Genomic DNA, 20,369 nt, shown 5'->3' with positions numbered 1-20,369 from the left:
ATCCAATTGGGTTCAATATAAAGTGGAACTGCAATGCTTTGGTCTGAATTCCTCTGTATTGTAATTTTACCAGCCCCCATTTCACCACTTTCTGAGGTGTGTCAAAAAGCAGCTGGTTTTAATGCCGTCTCTTTAAAACCAAATGAGGCACTTCATGCCCCTCCCCCCTCCATCTTCCAGACTGGTTAATTCCAGTTTGATAGAGGGGGTAACATTTATAGCAGCGCAGAAACATTCTATTTACAAATTAATTAAAAGATGTCAACAAGGGAAGACTGGTCTATCCAGCCTTGCATGTTGGTGACAAAGTCTGATCCAGACTGAGAGGAGAATAAGGATGACAGAATTATTGTTAGTAAGTCCAGACCTTCTTTGGTAATTCCATTGCAAAAGATTTGACGCAATAGTTCAGAAAATAAACAGGTTGAAAAATAACACAAACAGAATATGAAGCCTAGGCGTAAATTCAGACTGGAAGACTCTCTCCACCTCACCTGCTCCATCCAATCACCACGTCACGCTCCCAGCTGCAGTCAATCAGTGTCAGATCCTCGCCTCACCGTACCAATCAACTCACAGGGATCCAGGTCTGAAGGTCCAGCATCCAAGGATCAGGCTGCTCTCCTGACTCGTTCAACCCACCTCCACCCCGTCTCCACCTTCATCTCAGACTCTTCCTGGCTACCCCTTCCCTCTGGCCTCCACACCACCACCAGTGTCCGAGCCCCGGGGGGGAGACGTTATTCCTAAAACCTAAACTGATCACAGTAGTTCGCTGCACCCACGTCTACTGCCGGGGCTCGAGCGCCAAAGAACTTTCTCAAAACAATAAAACTGTTGAACTGCCGCATTTCTGTGTGTGAGTCTTTTCAGGTTGAAATAAAGATATCTTTGCAGCACCAAGAAAAATAAATTTAACTTTTCTGCACTCCTAGAGACAACAAGTACACAACAAAATGCATTTAACGGCTAAAGAAGTGCGTTTTGCTTGATATGTCCCTTTTTAAATAAACATCGTTCTTGAAATGGTCAGGTACTGGACTGAAAATTAATGAAGAAGCAGACAAAGTCCAATGAACTTAGCTTGACCTTTGAAAACCTGAAGATGTATTGATTAAATATTACAAGAAACTCTGGCTACTTTGAAGCAAACTGCTTAAGAAATTAGGAATAATTCCAGACTTTTGCTCAGTTCTGCATACGGTTTTGCATATATTTTGACTAAGAAGTCCATTTTCCTTGCTTGAGCTGCTCCATTATTGCTCATATTCTTAATTGTTCATATAAATTACACAAACTTCTGACGTACTAAGGTTTTGACCCTTCATAAAGGGACCTGTATTTCAAGAGATTTATGGATCTCTATGTGTCTGCCTGTCTCCTGTAACGTAAGGGGTGTAAAGCCAATCTAATTTCTCCCACATGTCTGTCTCATTGATATATTTCCAAAGCAACAGGACAAGTCTGTCTGCCTTTGTCAAGGTTTCTGCATTAGTAACAAATGTCTGAGTTTTTGTATTGTCTGTACTTATGCCCACACCCTTTTTTTTGTGTGATTTTTACAGCACATGTGGAAAACAAGGAGCATTATACTGAGTTGCTGGAGAACTTGGGGAATAGCCACCTGACCCAGGACAACAATGAAATCTCCACAGGCTTCCTCAACTTGGCTGTATTTACCAGAGAGGTCACGTCCCTCTTCAAAAACCTGGTGAGGAAAGAAAGAGCAGATGGAAAGTAGAAGGTGCAGAATAAGTGATTCATAGTAAAGACAAAATAATTTAGAAAAGGCAGTGTAATTTGAACACGATGCATTGAGGTCTTCTGACTCGGGAGGCCCAGAACCATCCCACCGATTGTTTCTATGGAGATGATAATTCATCCCAGACCTCCATGTGATCCGGCCCACAACATAATCACCATACGTCACACACACTCCCTGCTATGCTTCAGTCAGGCTCTCAGAGCTGAGAATAGACCTTACAGATGTGAAAACTGCACCCAAAAGACTACAACTTTTTTTTTAAAGGAACTGTGTAACAAAATCAGCATTGTGCTCTGCAGTGTGCTTAGAAGCATTCATGCACTGATTTTCTGTCATGTGTTGACACTATGAGCTGGTATTTCCCTGTGGAAGAATGACATGTATGATCAACTAGTCTCAGAGGTTGAATGCCAACAAAAACAATATTGGTCTCCGGGCCTCTGTGTCAACATACGCAAGGTTAGCTCCGCCGTCAGCTCCCGGAAATGGTTGAACATTATTTATCTTTAGAGTGGAAAGCAGCTTGGCTGTAATTCACCAGAAACCCTGGAAAACCTGCAGTGCCATTTACAAACCGGCTTTAAGTCTGTATGTGGTTAAGTGGGAACTCATGGAAAAAAGGGAATATTTGATGTTGCAGTGACCCGTGCCAAAACTAATGATTTGATTTATCTGCAGGACAGGAATTAGTGCTAATTAACAACATATCTTACAGGAAAGTGCAACTTGTAGAGGTCTTTTTTGGTGTTTTGTGATTCATTCTTGCCAGATCCATCATGTTATTTCCTTTTAGTTAACTTCAACTCAATCTTTACTGTAACACAAATGATTGCATCATGCAGCTGCTTGGCTCTAACACTCGTATTGCTTCAGCATCCAATGTTTTCTTTTGATGACTCACGAGTTCAAAAAGTCTGCGTCACCATGTTTTGGAGTTTGGTCATTCTCATTCCCAAAAATGCAAGTCTTTTGGGCAGTACTATAAGAGTGGGCTGAATTTAATTAACATATTTTTGAGATTGCTAATCTCGTGGATGTTTGACGTTGCTTTACTTGTTTGTGGCTTTTTCAGGTGCAAAACCTCAACAACATCTTGGCCTTTCCTCTGGAGAATGTGCTGAAGTCTGAACTCCGGGATGGTAGATTAGTGAGTATGGAAATCGTCACCACCCACCGCCATGAAAAACGGATGTCAATAAACAGTAGTTGCCTGTGTGTGTGTTTGTGTGTGTGTGTGTGTGTGTGTGTGTGTGTGTGTGTGTGTGCTTGTTTCTACTACAGAGTGAGGACTTTGATGTAAAGTGAGGACCTCTTCAATGTCCTCACTTTATTTGCAGCTGTACTGTGCTTTACTAGTTAGGTTTAGAGGTATGGTGTGAGTTAAGTTTTGTTTCAGTTTAGGGTTAGGAATAGACCAGTAATGCTTAGTTTTAGGGAAAATGTCTGGGTTAGGCATAAATACAGTTACAAAAATGAGTAGAAGTCAATACAAAGTCTTCAGTTTGATGCAAGTACAAGGATATGTGTGTGTGATTGTTAGCAAAACACATCATGAACCACTGGGCAAATTATAATGAAACCTAATTAAATAATTAGATGTACACCTACAGCTGATTAACCTTTGGAGTCAGTAACAACCTCGGTCAGTTTTACAGACATTAAGCTAAAATCTGGTGTGGTAGTAGCTGAGAGTCATCCCCACCTCTTACCTTGAGATCACCCGAGGTTTTGCCTGAAGGGTGGCAGGTGGTATTATTTGTTTCAATAAATACCACCTTTAAAACAAATTAATTGAGTCCTAATCAAACTTCTGCTAGCTGAATGAGGACTTCTTTAATGGATCTTCACAACCGGAAAGGGAAATTGCATCTGTGCATTTGAACATTTGAAAAAAAACTTCAAAATATTGTCCTGTTGTAGAAGATTGTATTCAATCAGTGAGTAAGAAATAATTGGTTCCCTAAATCTAATAAAAAATACATAGAATATATATATAAAAAACAAAGACTAATAATAAAGTTCAAGCTGGACACAAAATATGTACAATCTACAGATCTGACAACAAAATCATATAAACAAGCATTTGTGGTTTTGTTTCATACAGCCCAGATATTCTACTCTTTGCACAGTTGAAATTTTATATTTCAGACAAGAAAGGAATGGCTCACAGAAATAATTTTTTGTCTTCTAGTATGTTCAGATTATCTTTATTACTGATATAAAAAGACAGCATTTGGTTTGTAGACCATTTTATTTGTATTTTAGGATTATACTGACAAACATTAAAACTTATCTTTTAGAATGATTTTTTTAAACTAAGAAGACAAAGCTGTCTGTGTTATAATCACTCTTGAGCCTTTTGAAATAATGGATAAAAGGAGGTTATTTATGCAGATTAAGTAAGCTTGACTCAAACCGAGCTGCTTTTCAGTTCTAAACTTTTCTGTGTTTGAATTTGCCAACAAACCAGTAATAACAGGCTAATGTCTTTTGTAAGCTCCTGTCACTGCCCTAACTTTAAATTTCTCTGCTGCATTGAATTTTCTTCTTTCCAACTATGAAAAAAAATGGCCAAGTGCCACAGAAATCCTGTTTAGCAATATCAAACTCAAGCCATCATTTTGCAAGTAATAATTATGTCTTTGTGCTGTAACTCCTCTGTTCTGTTCTGTTACAGGAGCTCAAGAAAAATATGGAGAAGAGGTGGAAGGATTATGACATAAAATTGTAATTCATCTTTTTATTTTTGCTCACATTATGGCTACTTAGTTGGACTGTATTTTAAATCATCATGATTTTTAATCCTGATAGTTTTTCAGTAGAAAAGTATAAATAATAGGGCAGATAATTGGTTTATGAGTATGTTTCTTTTAGCTGAAGCTGTTAGCGAGACATAGACTGGAAGGGTAAAACTTTATTCTCTTTGTTCCTTCTACATTAAACCAGTATGAAATATATCCGAGGCATCTGCACTTTACAGCTGTCATTTGATCTTTGAAAGACGGTGTAAAGTGTTTTATAATATAAGTAGGCTGCACCTCTTTCCTCTTGTTTTCCTTCCAGCTTCTCAGTTGAGGAAGTTAGTTTTTGAGACTAACTCAGACGGTTGGATGTGTTTAAACAAGTGACACACCTAAATGAAAAAAGAATAATCTTTTGTTTGTCTTATTTTTGTGTTTCCTTCTTCCGTCAGAGGGAAACTGGAAAAGGAGAGGAAGGAGAAGACAAAGCAGCTGGGGCTGATCAAGTCAGAGGGATCGGACGGGGGGGAGGACATGGAAAGAGAGAGAAGGATCTTCCAGCTGCAGATGTGTGAGGTGGGGGGAATCAGAGCCAGTCAAAATACTCAATCCCAGACATTTATGCTTACCTGAGGTGGGCTTCTTTTAGTTCACGTGGGTGGTCTACCTTACAGATTACATTTTCCATCTAATGTCAGCTTTCCCCTTTTTCATCTTGAGACGTTGTAAGGACACTTCAGAAGCAAAAATGATACATTATTTACTGCATCAGTTATAAAAGAAATTCAGAACTGGATTAAATGTTTAAACATTTCTTATTTAACAGCATAAAACTGAAAGAGCATGTCGAGAAATGCACCGATGGTGCTGTTCACAGGTGATATTTCAGCAGACCACGATGGTGCCTGCTGAAACCAGTACTTAGATCTCCCAGCAACTTTACCTGTCATTGATTGAAAAATCCATCAGAGATCTAACGCCACTTCCGCCTCCTATAACTGCAGAGGAAGTCAACAAGGACCAAATTACTATGAAACCTGCAAGCTTACCAGACGAGTGGGATTTTAATTAAAAACCAGCCGAAGTGGATTGAGACAGGAAGGCTGCGGATCACTTTATCAATAGCTGGGAGGCCTTTTTGGAGGCCCCAGGGAGCTTTGAGRCTCCTCTGTGTCTCCTCTCTGAGGTTTTAACATGACTAACCTGAGAGGGAGGCTTCCTAAAACCCCATGTAAGCTCAGCTAGAGTAATCAGGCAGTGAACCAGTTGAGAATTAAAAATCAAGAGAAAACTTACCAAGGATACGAAAAAGAGCCCAGTAGTCTCGATTAAACTATTTGCATCCAAACTTTTTTACAAAGATAAAAAGGATGCAGTTAATGTCACAATAAAAGTGCTTTTTGTAGTTATTTGGTTTTCTTTTGACGGATCCATTCTGCAGGAATTTCCCTCTGCACATGCTTTTTGTGTTTTATTTAGCCTACTATCAAGCAAAATAAAAACACACACACAAAAGGATACAGTAGTCTTCCTTCCTTTTCAGATTCCTCACTCTTCAGGTCCTGTCCTTATCTCCAGGCTCGGTTCCTGTGCAGGAAAGGCCCCACTGGAGAATCAGAGGTTTCTGATCGCAGGTCCAGCCTTCATTTGAAATGTTCTCCTCACCCAGGGTGCGTTAGGAGAGCTGAGCCCAGAGTTCATGTTTCCCTATCCAGCCGCAGCAGGTTGGCCTCCGGGTCAGACCTTGGCTGATGACACCGTCAGGTGAAAGGTCGCCTCTGTTGACATCCACATGAGGTGTGTGCCCAAAAAGAGTGATATCCTGTAGTTTCAGGAGGATATCTCACCAAGGGCAAGTTTCCATCTTCACCTCTCTCAACAGTGTCCGTGTAATTAGAGAGAAAAATAATAACCCTGCTGTTCAGACCCAAAGCAGATACAGGAGAAATGTAATTTCTACTTGTTGCACCATCCCAAACCTTTAGTCTGTTTATCAGTTTTTCCCTGTCTGTTCAGACAAATACTGATGTTCATTAAAATTATTTCACATGAATACAAAATATCCAGGGCTGCTTGTGCTACGAGAGACAGGCTGAAAGTGGCGGACAGTGAAGTTATTCCTTCCCTACAAAGTGAAAGTCTTTTACAGTCTTCCAAGTTCAGTAAGAGCTTGTAGTGTTTAAATGAGGTTAATGAACTTTGATACCACTAAACGTTTGTTACAAAGTGTGCTACTGAACCCACACCACAGAATATTAAGTTCTAATGTCAAAAATTAAATGTTTGATTTTTACTTTTAAAAACTGACTTCATGCTTGTTTCATTTTCAAGCTTCATGGTTTTGAGCATCAATTTGACCTGGTTTTGTTTATGTTTTTAGTATCTTCTGAAGATCCAGGAGCTGAAGGTGCGTCAGGGTCCTGATCTTCTCCAAAGCCTTATCAAATTTTTTCAAGCCCAGCTCAGGTCAGTTTCTGCCAACAATAATTTTTTTATGTCCAATAGCCATTTTGTTGCACATCTGAAATAGGTTAAACCAAGAAACCTGGCAGAGAAAAACATGTGGATCTGATCAGAGCTGTGGTCAGTGAGGAATTCTGCGTATTATTTGAGGCTCGTTGGTTTAGATGTTTTCTGTTAACCATTTACCTGTTTTATGGTTGCAAAGAGTTGTATGTGGGAGCTGAGTATATGAGTGTAACAACATAAGCATATGACTGTTTTGTTGCTGAGAACTAAAATCCTTTCATGATACCATTATGACTCAACAATATTTGTTTTTCTTTTCTGATTTCAGTTTCTTTCAGGATGGGCTGAAAGCCGCAGAGAATCTCACTCCCTTTATTGAGAAACTTTCTTCCTCTATTCACACGGTAAACAGCAGCTGCTGTCATTCTTTTCTTCCTTAATCTTCATTCAGTGGATAAAACAGTTTTTAAAATGATGGGCCTCACATAAAGCCTTACCTTACCTCACATAAAGCCTTAACTTACCTCACATAAAGGGGAACTTACAACCTGTGTTCCTACTTTATTTGTTTAAAAATGTCCCCTTTTTGTACATATTGTAAATATAAGGGTGTGTGTAGAAAATACTTTTTGCATTTATAAATGATGGTGAAACAGTAAAGAAATACTCAATATGGGCAACTGAGAGTTGTATTTAAAGCTCTTAGTTCACGGTAGCCTTTACAGAGATCCACGATTGCTTGTAACTATTTTTTTTGTAAACATTTACTTTAGCTGTAAAACAAAGACTGTAAAAATTCTGTGGCTGTTTAATTTTTATGAATTAAAAAAATGTCACTTGGATGGCACCATTTTATTAATGCTACTATTAATGCATGTTGGGTAGATGATGACGTTCACTAAGTTTTCTGGTGCGAGGCTGTGCAATCTCTATCTGCCCTGGAGGTTAATCTTGGACAGTATCTGACCATCAGTTCTTTTAAATAAAACCAGAGTGCGTTGACAGACAGGATAATGTCGTAAAGACTCAACCTACAACTGACATTGTGAATGGAGGACAAAGATGCTTCATGGACAGAAGAACCTCAGTTTAGCCTGTTAGCTTTTGCATTAGCGCTGAGCTAATATTGTTAGCTCAAGAACTAACGCCACGCCATATAAATATATTAGAGCTGCAACTATTGGTTATTTTAATAGTTGATAAATCTGTTATTATTTTTTCGATTAATCGACCAATCTGCCAAATCATTAAAACACTTACTGGTAATTACATAGATATGAGTAGATATAAACTACTTAAATTTCTGTGTAAATTAGGGATGCAAGTTGTCAATTAATGAATTAATCTAAAGTTGGTTGATCAAATTGATCAACTAACAATTGATAAGTGGCCATTTTCTTAAAAACTCTCCTGAAATTTTCTCTTGAATCAAGAGGGTCTTTCCATAACATGAAAGATCTTATAAAATACTGAATTAAAAAAAAGCTATGTTATACTGACAGAAAAATAAATGTGAATTTTTCACGCATAATTAAACTTGGATATATTTATAAAATATAAAACAGAAATTTATTACTAATAAATTTCTATAAAATTAGGCTGCTGAATTGAGGAAAAGTGATCAAAAGAACAAATATAATTTTCAGATGCAAAACTGTTATTAATTTATTATTAGAATTAGAATTTATTTACATTTAAAATGTGTGATTTTTCTCTGATTCTTTACTTTTTGCAGCCTTCTCTCTGTGGCTAAAACGGTGTTCTATGGCCCAGTAAGCTGGTTCTGGAGCAGGTCTCATGTAGCGTTTACTCTTTATCATAACTCCAGTTCTACTTGGCCTAACAACACAATTTAAAAACTGGTTTAAAGTTTGAAGTCTCTCTCGGAGAGTGTGTATCTTTCTGGTTAGAGTGATTTAAACCCTGACAATGAGCTGCTTTCATCCTCATCGATGACTTCGACATGTTTAGGCTTCAGGTGATGTATCCGAAGCGTGAAGTGCTCCCATACTTTTGATGACTTAGGTCGATCCGTTTTATTTGCACCCATCATTTGTAGATATTTAAAAAATTCCTTTCAAAACACTGCCTGCGCCTCACAGGTATTGTTTTGAAAAGACATCTTTCTAAACTTTATTTAACTCAGCCAGCATTGACAATGCTCTGTGGGTGACGTAAATAGCTCTGCGACATGGCGAGGGATGCATAAACTGCGGGACACAATGCATTGATAATGAAATTTGTTGCCAACACTTTTAATAATCGATTTTTATCAATTTTATTGAGTCGTTATTGTAGCCCTATATAGATATTAAAGGGCTGCAACAACAAATCAATAAAAATCGATTAATAACCAAGTTTATTAATGTATGAGAAATCTGCTTTTTTTTTCCAGTCAGTGTTTAATACAGCTGGCAAAATCAATTGTGAAAATATTCATGATGTGCTTATTTTTTTAATTTAGCATATTATTTAACAAATCCTTCATGTTATGAAAAGATCCTCTTGATTCAATAGAAAACTGTTTTTTTTTTAAGAAAATGGCTGCTTATAAATTAATTGTTAGTCAATCTATAAGTTAAATCAACTTCAGACAACTTCACATTAATCAGTAACTTGCGTCCCTAATTTATACAGGAATTAAATTGATTTATATCTACTTATATGTAATTAAGTGTTTTAATGATTTGGCAGATTAATCGATTATTAAAAAAATTGTTAGTTGCATCCCTAATACTATGTGGTGTTAGTTTATGCATAGCTAGCGTTATATCACCATATACATATTAATCATGGATCCCTTTAAGATTCTTACCCAGCTTTGTTCTGATTTTGGGGAACAAAACTCATGATTCACAAGGAAGAGCAATGTTGTCTTTGTGCGTTATTTTGATTATCACAACCTGATGTTATCTCAGAATGCCACACATGCACATACCTCACATGTTCTAGATATCTTGCCTTCAATCTAAACCAGTCACACTGCCACTCTAGCTGTACCATTTTTAAATATTTTATATTAAGACACAAAAAACAAATCAGATTTTGTCATAGAAAAAGTGCACCAAAACCCTTTTCAGTGTTTGAATTCCTTCTTTCTTTAGTTTCACTTTAACTGTCAAAGACGTGTGTTTCCTTCTGCGTACACTCCCCCCTGTTAACTTATAAAGTATACTGTTATTAATCTCTCTTTACATGTTCTTCAGAGCTGAAATGTTCCCTTGTTTTCATACTTTCCCTCCCCCCTTACCTATTTCTCCAACCACTGGTCTCTTGTTTGGTTTCTATTTTGCACAAATTTTGCTTTATACCCTGTTCTGGGCTGAGCTCTGGAAACAGGCTGTTAACTGTGATACTGGGAACGTTAGATGTTTTTCTGGTTGATCCAAGGCAGAACTCAAACCCGCTCAGACATGCCAGACCTCAGCCTCAAGAAGGAAGTGCAGATCATATCTGTTCGGTCATTCCAGGACAAAATAAAACCAAAAGTTAAAGTTGCTGATGTCACATGTGAGAAGAGTCGCTTTGAGTCTTCATAAAAAATCAATGAAAAAGAATTAGCTCTGTTTTGCATTGCTATTAAAAAACATCACAAGTTATCTGGTAAACAATGAAAACATGCAATGTGCCGTTCATTCAGCTGTATTTTATTGCAGTTTTAAATAATTTCACGGTGTTTGTTGCAGATGCGTGTGGATCAAGACGAGGATGTCAAACAGCTCACTCAGCTGAGGGATTCTCTCAAATTGCTTCTGCAAGTGGATGGCAAGGAGGTATGCATATTTCTAAAACTGTATTTGTGTAAAACTTAGAAAAACTTAGTATATTGTGTGGGCTTCCTGCACATCCTTATTTCATCAGTTTAAGTTACGTTTGAAATGCCCGTTTTTATCCTAGGAATATCTGAACAGGAAGAACTCGGGCAATGGGTACAGCATCCACCAACCACAGGGAAACAAGACGTATGGGACTGAGAAATCTGGTTTCCTGATGAAGAAGAGTGATGGGTGTGTAAAATCATCAAGTTTTAAGCAGTTTCAACAAGAGTAATGATGTTGGGACTGTTCAAACAGTAATTAAACACAAGAGAACACGGTTTGTTTTGTCACTGCTGTTAAGAAGAACAAAATGTGGATTATGAGGTGAATGTGCTGTTCTGTTTGAACTCTTACGACATTAAAGGACTTTATCACAGATTTATATATAAATATGGATTTTGGATATTTCAAAGCCAAGAACACAATTTAAAAAGAAGTAAAAGAGATCAGAGTTACTTAAAGAGTGAGCAAATCTGGCACAGACTGGGAATGGCCGACTCAGCTTTGTCTGCCCCCATCTGGTCTTCATTACTGTGAGATGAAGAGTCAAGCAGGGGCCCCTCCTTAGGAGTTTTTTGGCAGAGTAGCTAACAGAGCAGATCCAGATTTTTTGCGTCACACACACACACATACACTGAGCCAGATCACTGTGATAAAGAGGGGGATGTGGTTCAGTAGGACAAATAGAGGAGAGAGTAAATGCTCAGGTCACAGACAGAAAACAGAACCCATTTTCAGTCTTTTCACCATGTTTCAGTCGAGATAATGAAAACAGTAGTGAGGTGCTGTGAGCAGGATTAAGGATAAGTTTTAGACCAACTGCTCCAACTATTAATGCTTGCTTTCAGCTCACGGGGTGTTGCACACAACTCAAGATGGCAGTGTTACATCAGTAGATTCATATCTTAATATCTCTCATTAATCCTGCAGGATCAGGAAGGTTTGGCAGAAGAGGAAATGTGGAGTCAAGTTTGGGTGCCTGACTATTTCACACAGTACGGTGAGGACATTGACATTTGCCACATAGACTAAACTTTAGGCAAATATACACAATTCAAAAATCATTTCTCTCAACCCATTATTTTATGTTTGTTTTCAGATCAATCGACCACCAGCCAAGTTGAACCTTCTCACCTGTCAGGTCCGGCCCAACCCAGAGGACAAGAAAACTTTTGACTTGGTCACTCGTAAGTTCATTTTCTTTTGATCAATAATAAGAGCAGCTGTGTAAAAGCTTCCATTTTTGGTTTTAACAATAACATAAATAAGGATCTGTGGCATTTTACTTTCAGATTAAACATTCTTTAGTTTATATTCCACAGAGCAATTTGTATTTTCCTGCCAACAATATTTACAAACAGAATTTCCTTTTTTTTGCAGATAACCGGACGTATCGTTTCCAGGCAGAGGATGAACAGGAATGCATGATGTAAGCACTGAAACAACTGTTGACTTATAACATATTATTTATCTTTCAGCTCATACTTCTCATTACAAAAGTGAGTTCTTACAGAGCTCCTTTTAAATTAAGCTCAGCCTGTGTTGAAAAGAAACTTTGAAATGTTCACACAGCTACCACTTAAAGCAGAGCCCTGAAATGAGATGCTGTTTAAAAGAAATGACGCGATGCAGAGACAGAAACATCTGCCCTCTCAGACTCCGTGTCCCAGCTGGTTCAGGGTGGGACTTGTAGCCACAGACAACAAGCAAGGAATCAATCTTTGATGTGTTGTGGTTTCAGATGATAGGGGGTGGGGGTTTGCATCCCTTGCCTTTATCTTTTTGTCTCAGCCTGCAGTCAGATTTCTTTAATTTGATGGGCTCTGTGAGTTTAGGTTCACAGGAAGATGAAAACGGTTCGTAAAGGAAAAGTTCTGAGGCCTCAGGAATGACTGATGTGACCGAACCTTTAATGTTTTAAAGAAAGAGTCCTCTGCTTTCCCACGGCCTCCCACCTCACGAGAATCAGATAACACACGGACACTGTTTCTCCTTCAGCTGGATGTCAGTACTGCAGAACAGTAAAGAGGAGGCGCTGAACACAGCGTTGGGAGGAGATCAGCTTCACCTTCAGGACAGCGGGCTCCAGGACCTCTCCCAAGCCATCATTGCAGAGCTTCGACACATGCCGGGCAACGAGGCGTGTGCAGACTGCGGCGCTCCGGGTCAGACGAAATGTCTAATCTCGTTTCCCTTATTATCTCTGTGTTTAGTTCAGAGAAACATTTTTGTGTTTGGTGTGTTTTAGACCCGACGTGGTTGTCCACCAACCTGGGAATCCTCACTTGTATCGAATGCTCTGGGATCCACAGAGATCTGGGGGTGCATTACTCCAGGATTCAGTCACTCACACTCGACCTGCTGAGCACTTCAGAACTACTGGTACTAAATATACTCACAGAAACAAAAATCATTTTTTGTTGTCATAATCAAAAATGTTAAATAACAGTGCGACTTTCTCTGACATGTTGACATTTCTTTGTGTGTCCAGCTGGCTGTCAGCATTGGCAACACCAGATTCAATGACATCATGGAGGCAGGCCTCCCCAATGACTCTGTCAAACCGTTGCCACAAAGCGACATGTTAGTTGCTCTTTTCTTAATATCTGTATCAGTCTGATTGTTCAAAAGGCCAAGATTAGGAAAGAATGTTTTTACACGTTTAACCTTTCAAACCAGGAATGCAAGGAAAGAATACATTGTTGCCAAGTACGCCGAACGCCGGTACGTCCTGCGCAGAGAAGAGTCCGATCCATGCCGGCTATACGACGCCGTGAGGAGCCGGGACCTGGTTTCCCTCCTGCAGCTCTACGCCGAGGGAGCTGACCTGGCCAAGCCGCTCGTGCTCCCCGAAGGACAGGTGAGAGGAAATACAGCCTCGAGGTTTCCACGATTGTGTTCCATCGCAAGACGTGTCTTGTTAGAGTCTGAGTGTTTTGAACCCGTACAGGGCTAAATTTAAACTCCGACTCTTGCACAGATGTTGTGCATTTAGTGTGACGAACATCCTGACGAGGCCACCCACACACTTTTGTTGACATTTCTGGACACTTTTGTGTGAGGTTTTGAAACATTTAGAACTCACTTCTTTTACTTGATTAAAATTGCCAGAAATTTAAAAATAAATCATCATGATGTGGAAAGACCATACTTAAGTTGTTCCAGGATGTGATTTTTATTGTGCTGCTTTGTCATTCTTGTGTGTGGTTCATCAGAGTCACTCCCATCTCTTTTGGCCTTTCCCTCAACTCCTCTTTATTTCCTCTCCGTAACTGACGCCTCATCTTCTTCTCTTTAATCATACTAGTGTCTTGTCAGACACTTCCTCATCAGCTACAGCAGTGTGTGTGTGTAGTATGGTTTACTTTGTGAGTGTAAGAGGCTGTTTGTTTGTGTTAATTGGCTTTTAGTTATTTCAGCTTTTAGGTCAGAGCTCACGTCTCTAGAGTGAAAACGAGACAAGCTTATTCAATTACGCTGGCACGTCTTCCTCTCTTTTGGCACCTCACGTACATAGATCGTCCTCAGAGCTGTTTTCACTTTTTAAAGCACCGAAACAAACCTTTGACTTAAACTCAGCAGAACATTCGACAAGAATGAGAGTTTCATTTTCAGTGATTTGGAAAAGAGGTTGCACACGGAGCCTCTATTTCAGGGTCAACAGATTAGCCTCATTTGTTCTCCTTTCTTCTGCTTCCAGGGGAACAAAGAGACCGCTCTTCATCTCGCTGTCCGCATTGAGGAGAAGAGCTCTCTGTCCCTGGTGGATTTCCTTTGTCAGAACAGGTCGGACAGGTTTTGCTTGTTGCATTTGCTCTTTGGAAATTGTATGTTGTCTTTTGTGAAGTTTAACACCGTCTGTTGACATCATATGTGCCCTGCGCAGCAACTGCCTGGAGAAGAAGACAACAGAAGGGAACACAGCGCTTCACCACAGCGTCCTTTATCACAAGCCTGAATCACTCAAGTTGTTGCTCAAAGCAAAGGCAGCCATTCATACAGGTACATGTTACTATCTTGATTAGATTTCAGTTATCTAGAGCAGCAAGTAAAGGCAGTTTTTCTTCCTCCTGCAGTGAACTCAGCTGGAGAGACCGCTCTAGATATTGCTAAGAGGCTGCAGCACACACAGTGCATCGATCTGGTGAGACCTCGTTTTCCACATGCCTTTGAAGACTTCAGATTCTCAAAGAACACACATTGTCAGAAGTGAGCTCACACGAGGGATCGGTTTACAGGATTAGAATACCTGCCAGAAAGCCATCTCCAGAAACAAAACAATGCTGCTTCCACAGCTGGAAATACTACCTTAAAAAAACTCCCTGCACAGCCGCATCAGGCCTCCAGTGTGCATCGTTTATAAACTGGTTTTATTTTCTTACCGGCCATCTGCCTCGCTGTATCACACTCTCTTTATGCAACATCCTGTTTGATTGTAAATGACCTTGTTTTACAGGATGTTGTGAAAAAGTTGAAATTAAAAAAAAATAAATAAACACGGGGACATAAAACTTATTTAATTCTAAATGAAACATGCAGACATCAGTCGTTTTGTGTTTACATGCCAACAAGCTTTTTTTCTAAAAGCCCTCAAAAACCATAAAAAACACACACAGAACCCCCAAGCTATAATTTAAACCAAAGGAAACGAGCAAAAAGCAAGAAAACTAGAATCAAAAATCAAAATTAAGGCAAAAGTTTAAAGGGGACATATGCAAAATCCACTTTTTTTAGCAGTTAAGTACATTTTGTTGTACACTTGGAGTCTTTAAGAGTGCAGAAAAGTTGACTTTAGTCTCTCCCGGTGCTGCATAGATATCTTTATATTCTATTTGGGTCATATTTTTCAACCTGTTCAATTTTCTTTATTACCTATGATGTTTTCTGAACCATTACGTCAAATTATTTGCAACAGAATTGCCAAATAAGGTCTGGACATATCAACTACAGTTTGTCCATCTTCATTCTCCTCTGGCTCCAACGTAAGGCTGGATGGCCAAGTCTTCTGTTGTTGACATATTTTCATTAATTTGTAATTAAAACGTTTCTGCGTAGCTAGATAACACAACCCCCTCTATCAAACTAGAAAGAACCGGAAGCTGAAGAGAGGTGAGGTGTGAAGCACCTTGTTTGGATCTAAAGAGACAGCCACAAAAAGAGTTGATTTAAGACACACCTCAGAAAAGAAGTGAAAGAGGGGCTTGTGGAGTTACAGTAAGGAGGAATCCAGACTAAAGCATTGAAGTTCCACTTTATAAAGACCCCAACTGACTGATTTAAATGTAAAAAAGGAGGATTTAAAATATGTCTCCTTTAAATTCTATTTTATTTTTATCATTACAAACTACCTGACTTCAATATTTAAAATGTATTAGACATGAAATTTTAATCCCAGGTTGTATCAGGAAGGGCATTCTGCATAAAATAAATGCCAAATCTGTCGGCCAGAAAGAAAAAAAAAACAAAAACAACATATTTGACATGAAATTGATGCACAGTTTATGTACACAACTTGCTAAGCGTTTATCACTGTTTTTGTGTACATTGTGTATATTTTTTAGCTGGAGCTGGCCCAAAGTGGTAAATTTAACTCTCAGATTCATGTGGAATTCCCATGGGAGACTCAGGCTCAAGAGTTTTATGACAGTGAAGACGACCTGGATGAGAAGGTAAAACACACACATTCTCTCTCACACATACACACCGTCTTGTTACCAACTTCAACTTTTAGTCTACAAAGCTCGTAGAAATATTAAAGTTATACATTTTTACTCACTGTGTAAAAGTTGATAAAACACGTTTTTCTAACAACAAACAGAGTTCCTGTGCAGTCTTGAAAAGTATGGACAGTACTCAGTTTATTTTTTCTGGTCTAGATAAGTAGTATCTGCTTCATTGTTTATGTTTCTGTACTGAACATTCACAGTAAATAACGTCCTTAGACTTTGAAAACGGTCCAGATATTGACTGAAAACTAAACCTGATATTTGAACTATGAGGTTCAGATCATTTCTACCTTCCTCCAGGTGAGCCCAGTGTCCAAGAACCGCTCCCTTCCAAAATCAAACGGAGGTGGTGTTTCTCCCTTTGTCAGATGGAGCCACATAAATGGTTCGAGTTCCAAGCCTTGTCAGACATATGAGAACCTGGACTTCCTGTACAACAATCCTCCAGCCAACAGTGCCCCCTCTGGAGCTTCAGTGCCACCACCACTGCCCGTTAAATCAGTTCAAAGAGGTGTGTTGCTGTTTGAAAACACTTCACTGCAAGTTTCACTGATTTGTAGTGTTACAGTTGTTGTGTTGACCTCCACAGGTCGCTCAGACCCTCAGATTTCAGCCACGACACAAGATGGAAGCCACCTCCCCCGACGCAGCTCTAACCCATCTACCCACACCTCCACTTCTCAGACACAATCGAGACACGCTAATTCAGAGAGTCCAGGCCAGAGTGGGAGACCCCCAAGGTCCCCGCGTGGACATGGGTGTCTTCAGAGGACACACAGGCAGACCTGGGATGGCCAAACCAGTGCTAGTTCTGGGTCACAAAGTACACTGGTGTCCCCTCAGAACCCTGTAGGACCCGTCAGGTGAGTAGAAAACTGATGCGAGCATGGCAAGGATCTGAGTGAATACCTCCAGGGCGAAGTTCTCTCACTATTTCAATTCCTCATAATCTTGTGAAATTTCTAGTTCAGAGAAGACCACTTCATACCGTCGCAGCAGTGGAGGAAGCAGCCATGGAAAGTGTGTGGGAAGCCAGGAGGAGTTATCCTGCAGCCCTGCGGAAAATAATACAGGTTCCTCCGCTCCATCTTCATCCTCTTCATCCTCACCAACCGTGACCTGTGCCACACGCTCCCGCAGGAATGCAATGGTACCAGCTCACACAGGAACCTCGTTGTGTTGTTGTTTTAGCCTTCAGTCTTCAGCTCTCAGTTTAAAATAAATCCTGAGAGATTTCACAGTCAATATGAGTTTTCTGACGGTACACTGAGAATTGGATTACATGTCTCCTGCAGGTCTCTGGCAGCAGGCCACAGAAGCGTGTCAAGGCTTTGGTAGACTGCCGAGCAGTCAGCTCTGAGCAGCTTGCTTTCTTTAAAGATGAAGTCATTGTGGTCACGGCAGCTAATGACTCCCACTGGTGGGTAAGTAAAACTACAGTTTATTTCATTTTTATTATTGTTATTATTTCTAGGGCTTAATTGCGTAACTGCACACACAGACTCTCTGGTGAAATAATATCCACAATATGTAATTTACTCTTCATAAACCAGGACTAATCTTATACATTTCCATAGACTTTTTTTGTTTGTTTTAAGATAATAAACTTTGCATTGTTCCTTTTTCCTCACAGGTTGGACACATTGAAGGAGACCCATCAAGAAGTGGGACCTTTCCTGTCAACTATGTACACAGACTAACAGACTGACAAGGATGCGTTTCTGAACCAGTGGAGCTTTGTCACAGAGTGGACTTTATAGACAGGAAAAGACTGTAACTTTGAGTTTCCACATGAGGATCTACTGGCCAAAGGGCTCCTAAAGTTGTAAATAACCTTGTCAAGGATTCATTACTCTTTTAAACATTTATTCATCTCAGAAACAAGTCAACTGTCACCACAAACCTTTACCCACAATCGAGCGGAGCGAGGATAAAAGCATCGTGGCTGATTTGAGCGAACATGCTTTTGATCAAACATTTGCACTGCAGACGTTTACGTTAACAAGGATTTATTTGTACATAGAGGCAAAACTTTCCTTCGGGGCAAAAACCCTTTTAGGCACTTAAATTTTGAGAGGAATCCTCTGCAGGCGTTAGCAGAGCCAGCTGTTATAACAGGGATGTAGCTGCTTTCTATTTTGTCTAGTGTTTTTAAATCACTGTATAATGAGACTTTTAAAGTTCGACCCTGCCCAGGGTCTGCTGCAGCACCAGCCCGGGACGTGCCTACGTGTGTGTCTTCAAAGAAACGCCAGGCGTCTGTGCAGGCCGACGAGACGGCTGAGACTTGGAGCCGACCGGCTGCAGACAGAGTGGAGGATCCACTTTCTCCTGGCTCCAGGCATCAGTCTCAGGAGAACCTAGCCACGGTGTGATAAGGGATGGGGGAGGACCCTTTCTTCTACCAGGAAAAGGTTCTTAAAGATGGCTTGTTAGGACCCCCTTCCCACCGCAGTCATTTGTTCAGCAAACACAAGCTTTCTTTACATGGCACGCTTGCACACAGAGAAGCTTCCAGGATTCAGGGTGCATTATGGGAGAAAAGATTTTGGTAGAGTCGTCATTACTTCTATTTTTATAGATACCCACGCTGCACATTTCACTCACTTTACAAAAGGTTTTTTACATATTTGTGTAAACCTGATGTAGTAATAGTATGTTTTAATGTTTGATATACATTTTTAAGGACAGTGTTACTTTTTGTTGCCAGTTTGATGTGTTTATTTTTGTGCAAGTCATCCAAATGTCACAAAATAAGGGAATAGACAGATTGAGTGTTTTTTTTTTTTTTTGCACTTGACTGTTTCTGTTTATATGATCTGGTTACAGTGTTGGTTATTAACTAAAGAAATCAGACAGCCGAGTTAGCAGATGCGTGAGGCGGCGGGGGCATCTGCGTCAGATTGTCACTGTACGTAGGAACTGTGTGAAGTGTAAATAACTAATTAGCTCATTTCAGTGAGTGTATTTGTAGCATACACATTAAAAGTGTTTAATTGAATGCTAATGTAAATAATCTGGTATCTTTTCAAACCCAAGTCTCTTATATTCAACATAAGTACATACTGGGTTAATTTAATAGAGGATGGAAATGAAAAAAATGTGACCAAAACTTATACTTAACACCTTTTGGACATTCCATTGTGTATTAAAATATAATCTAATATTAGAATATAAAACATGTTCTCAGAAAATGGCAGTATCTCATAATTTGAATAAAATAAACATATATTTGCTCCTAAAATACAGATAATTTAAAATAGGTTTTAAAGCACAACCGTGTAAAAACAGTTTTATAGTTGTCCATCAGGGTTTATAAAAGTACATTCTGAAATAAAACACATTCACCTTTTTTTCTGATACTCTGAAGCTATGTTTTTTACCAGCATCCCACCCTAATCTAAATCCCTTCAGACTTCACTGCAGCAGCTTCATTTCGCCTCCATCTGGATGACACTTTGCTCTGACCCTCTGTCCAAGAGTCAGAAAATAAAATCCCAACCTGTCACTTACGTAACCAGCCAGCACATGGAAACATCATGCCTGAGCCTAAGAACACTTTTTGTACAGTTTCACTTCATTTTAATGTATGTCCTCATTAATATCTTAGATAAGCTTTACTTGTGCGGACATGAAGGTTTAAAGCAGAAATACAGCGGGTAAAATAAGTATTGAACACGTCACCATTTTTCTCAGTGAATATATTTATCACATGTCAAGGCAGATGAGCAGACCAGCAAGGAAACTCACAGGGAACCAAGTTACAAAAATATTAACAATGTTTATTTTACAGGTGTGAAGAAGAATGTGCAGGGATCCAAATCTGAGGAGGAGGAGATCGACAGGTGAG

General features: G+C 39.5%; 1 protein-coding gene across 1 annotated transcript in view; it reads left to right on the top strand.

The window, feature by feature from the left end:
• asap3 (ArfGAP with SH3 domain, ankyrin repeat and PH domain 3) overlaps window positions 1-19,520 on the top strand; it is a 29,027-nt gene extending 9,507 nt beyond the window's left edge. The window contains exons 3-26 of the mRNA XM_014015395.1: window positions 1,566-1,711; window positions 2,838-2,912; window positions 4,443-4,492; window positions 4,959-5,082; window positions 6,887-6,972; window positions 7,304-7,379; window positions 10,662-10,748; window positions 10,873-10,982; window positions 11,724-11,793; window positions 11,893-11,980; window positions 12,174-12,222; window positions 12,792-12,958; window positions 13,042-13,175; window positions 13,285-13,376; window positions 13,473-13,653; window positions 14,494-14,579; window positions 14,680-14,795; window positions 14,870-14,937; window positions 16,355-16,462; window positions 16,820-17,030; window positions 17,109-17,382; window positions 17,486-17,669; window positions 17,815-17,943; window positions 18,153-19,520. Of these exons, the coding sequence (XP_013870849.1) occupies window positions 1,566-1,711; window positions 2,838-2,912; window positions 4,443-4,492; window positions 4,959-5,082; window positions 6,887-6,972; window positions 7,304-7,379; window positions 10,662-10,748; window positions 10,873-10,982; window positions 11,724-11,793; window positions 11,893-11,980; window positions 12,174-12,222; window positions 12,792-12,958; window positions 13,042-13,175; window positions 13,285-13,376; window positions 13,473-13,653; window positions 14,494-14,579; window positions 14,680-14,795; window positions 14,870-14,937; window positions 16,355-16,462; window positions 16,820-17,030; window positions 17,109-17,382; window positions 17,486-17,669; window positions 17,815-17,943; window positions 18,153-18,227 (2,786 nt within the window). The 3' untranslated portion in view covers window positions 18,228-19,520. The remainder of the gene's footprint in view (window positions 1-1,565; window positions 1,712-2,837; window positions 2,913-4,442; window positions 4,493-4,958; window positions 5,083-6,886; window positions 6,973-7,303; window positions 7,380-10,661; window positions 10,749-10,872; window positions 10,983-11,723; window positions 11,794-11,892; window positions 11,981-12,173; window positions 12,223-12,791; window positions 12,959-13,041; window positions 13,176-13,284; window positions 13,377-13,472; window positions 13,654-14,493; window positions 14,580-14,679; window positions 14,796-14,869; window positions 14,938-16,354; window positions 16,463-16,819; window positions 17,031-17,108; window positions 17,383-17,485; window positions 17,670-17,814; window positions 17,944-18,152) is intronic.
• The last annotated feature ends 849 nt before the right edge of the window (window positions 19,521-20,369 follow it).

This window comes from Austrofundulus limnaeus, unplaced genomic scaffold (assembly GCF_001266775.1).
Source record: "Austrofundulus limnaeus strain Quisiro unplaced genomic scaffold, Austrofundulus_limnaeus-1.0 Scaffold2, whole genome shotgun sequence".
Lineage (NCBI taxonomy): Eukaryota > Metazoa > Chordata > Actinopteri > Cyprinodontiformes > Rivulidae > Austrofundulus > Austrofundulus limnaeus.
Note: the sequence above shows the minus strand (reverse complement) of the source record. Positions and strands in the feature narration are given on the sequence as shown.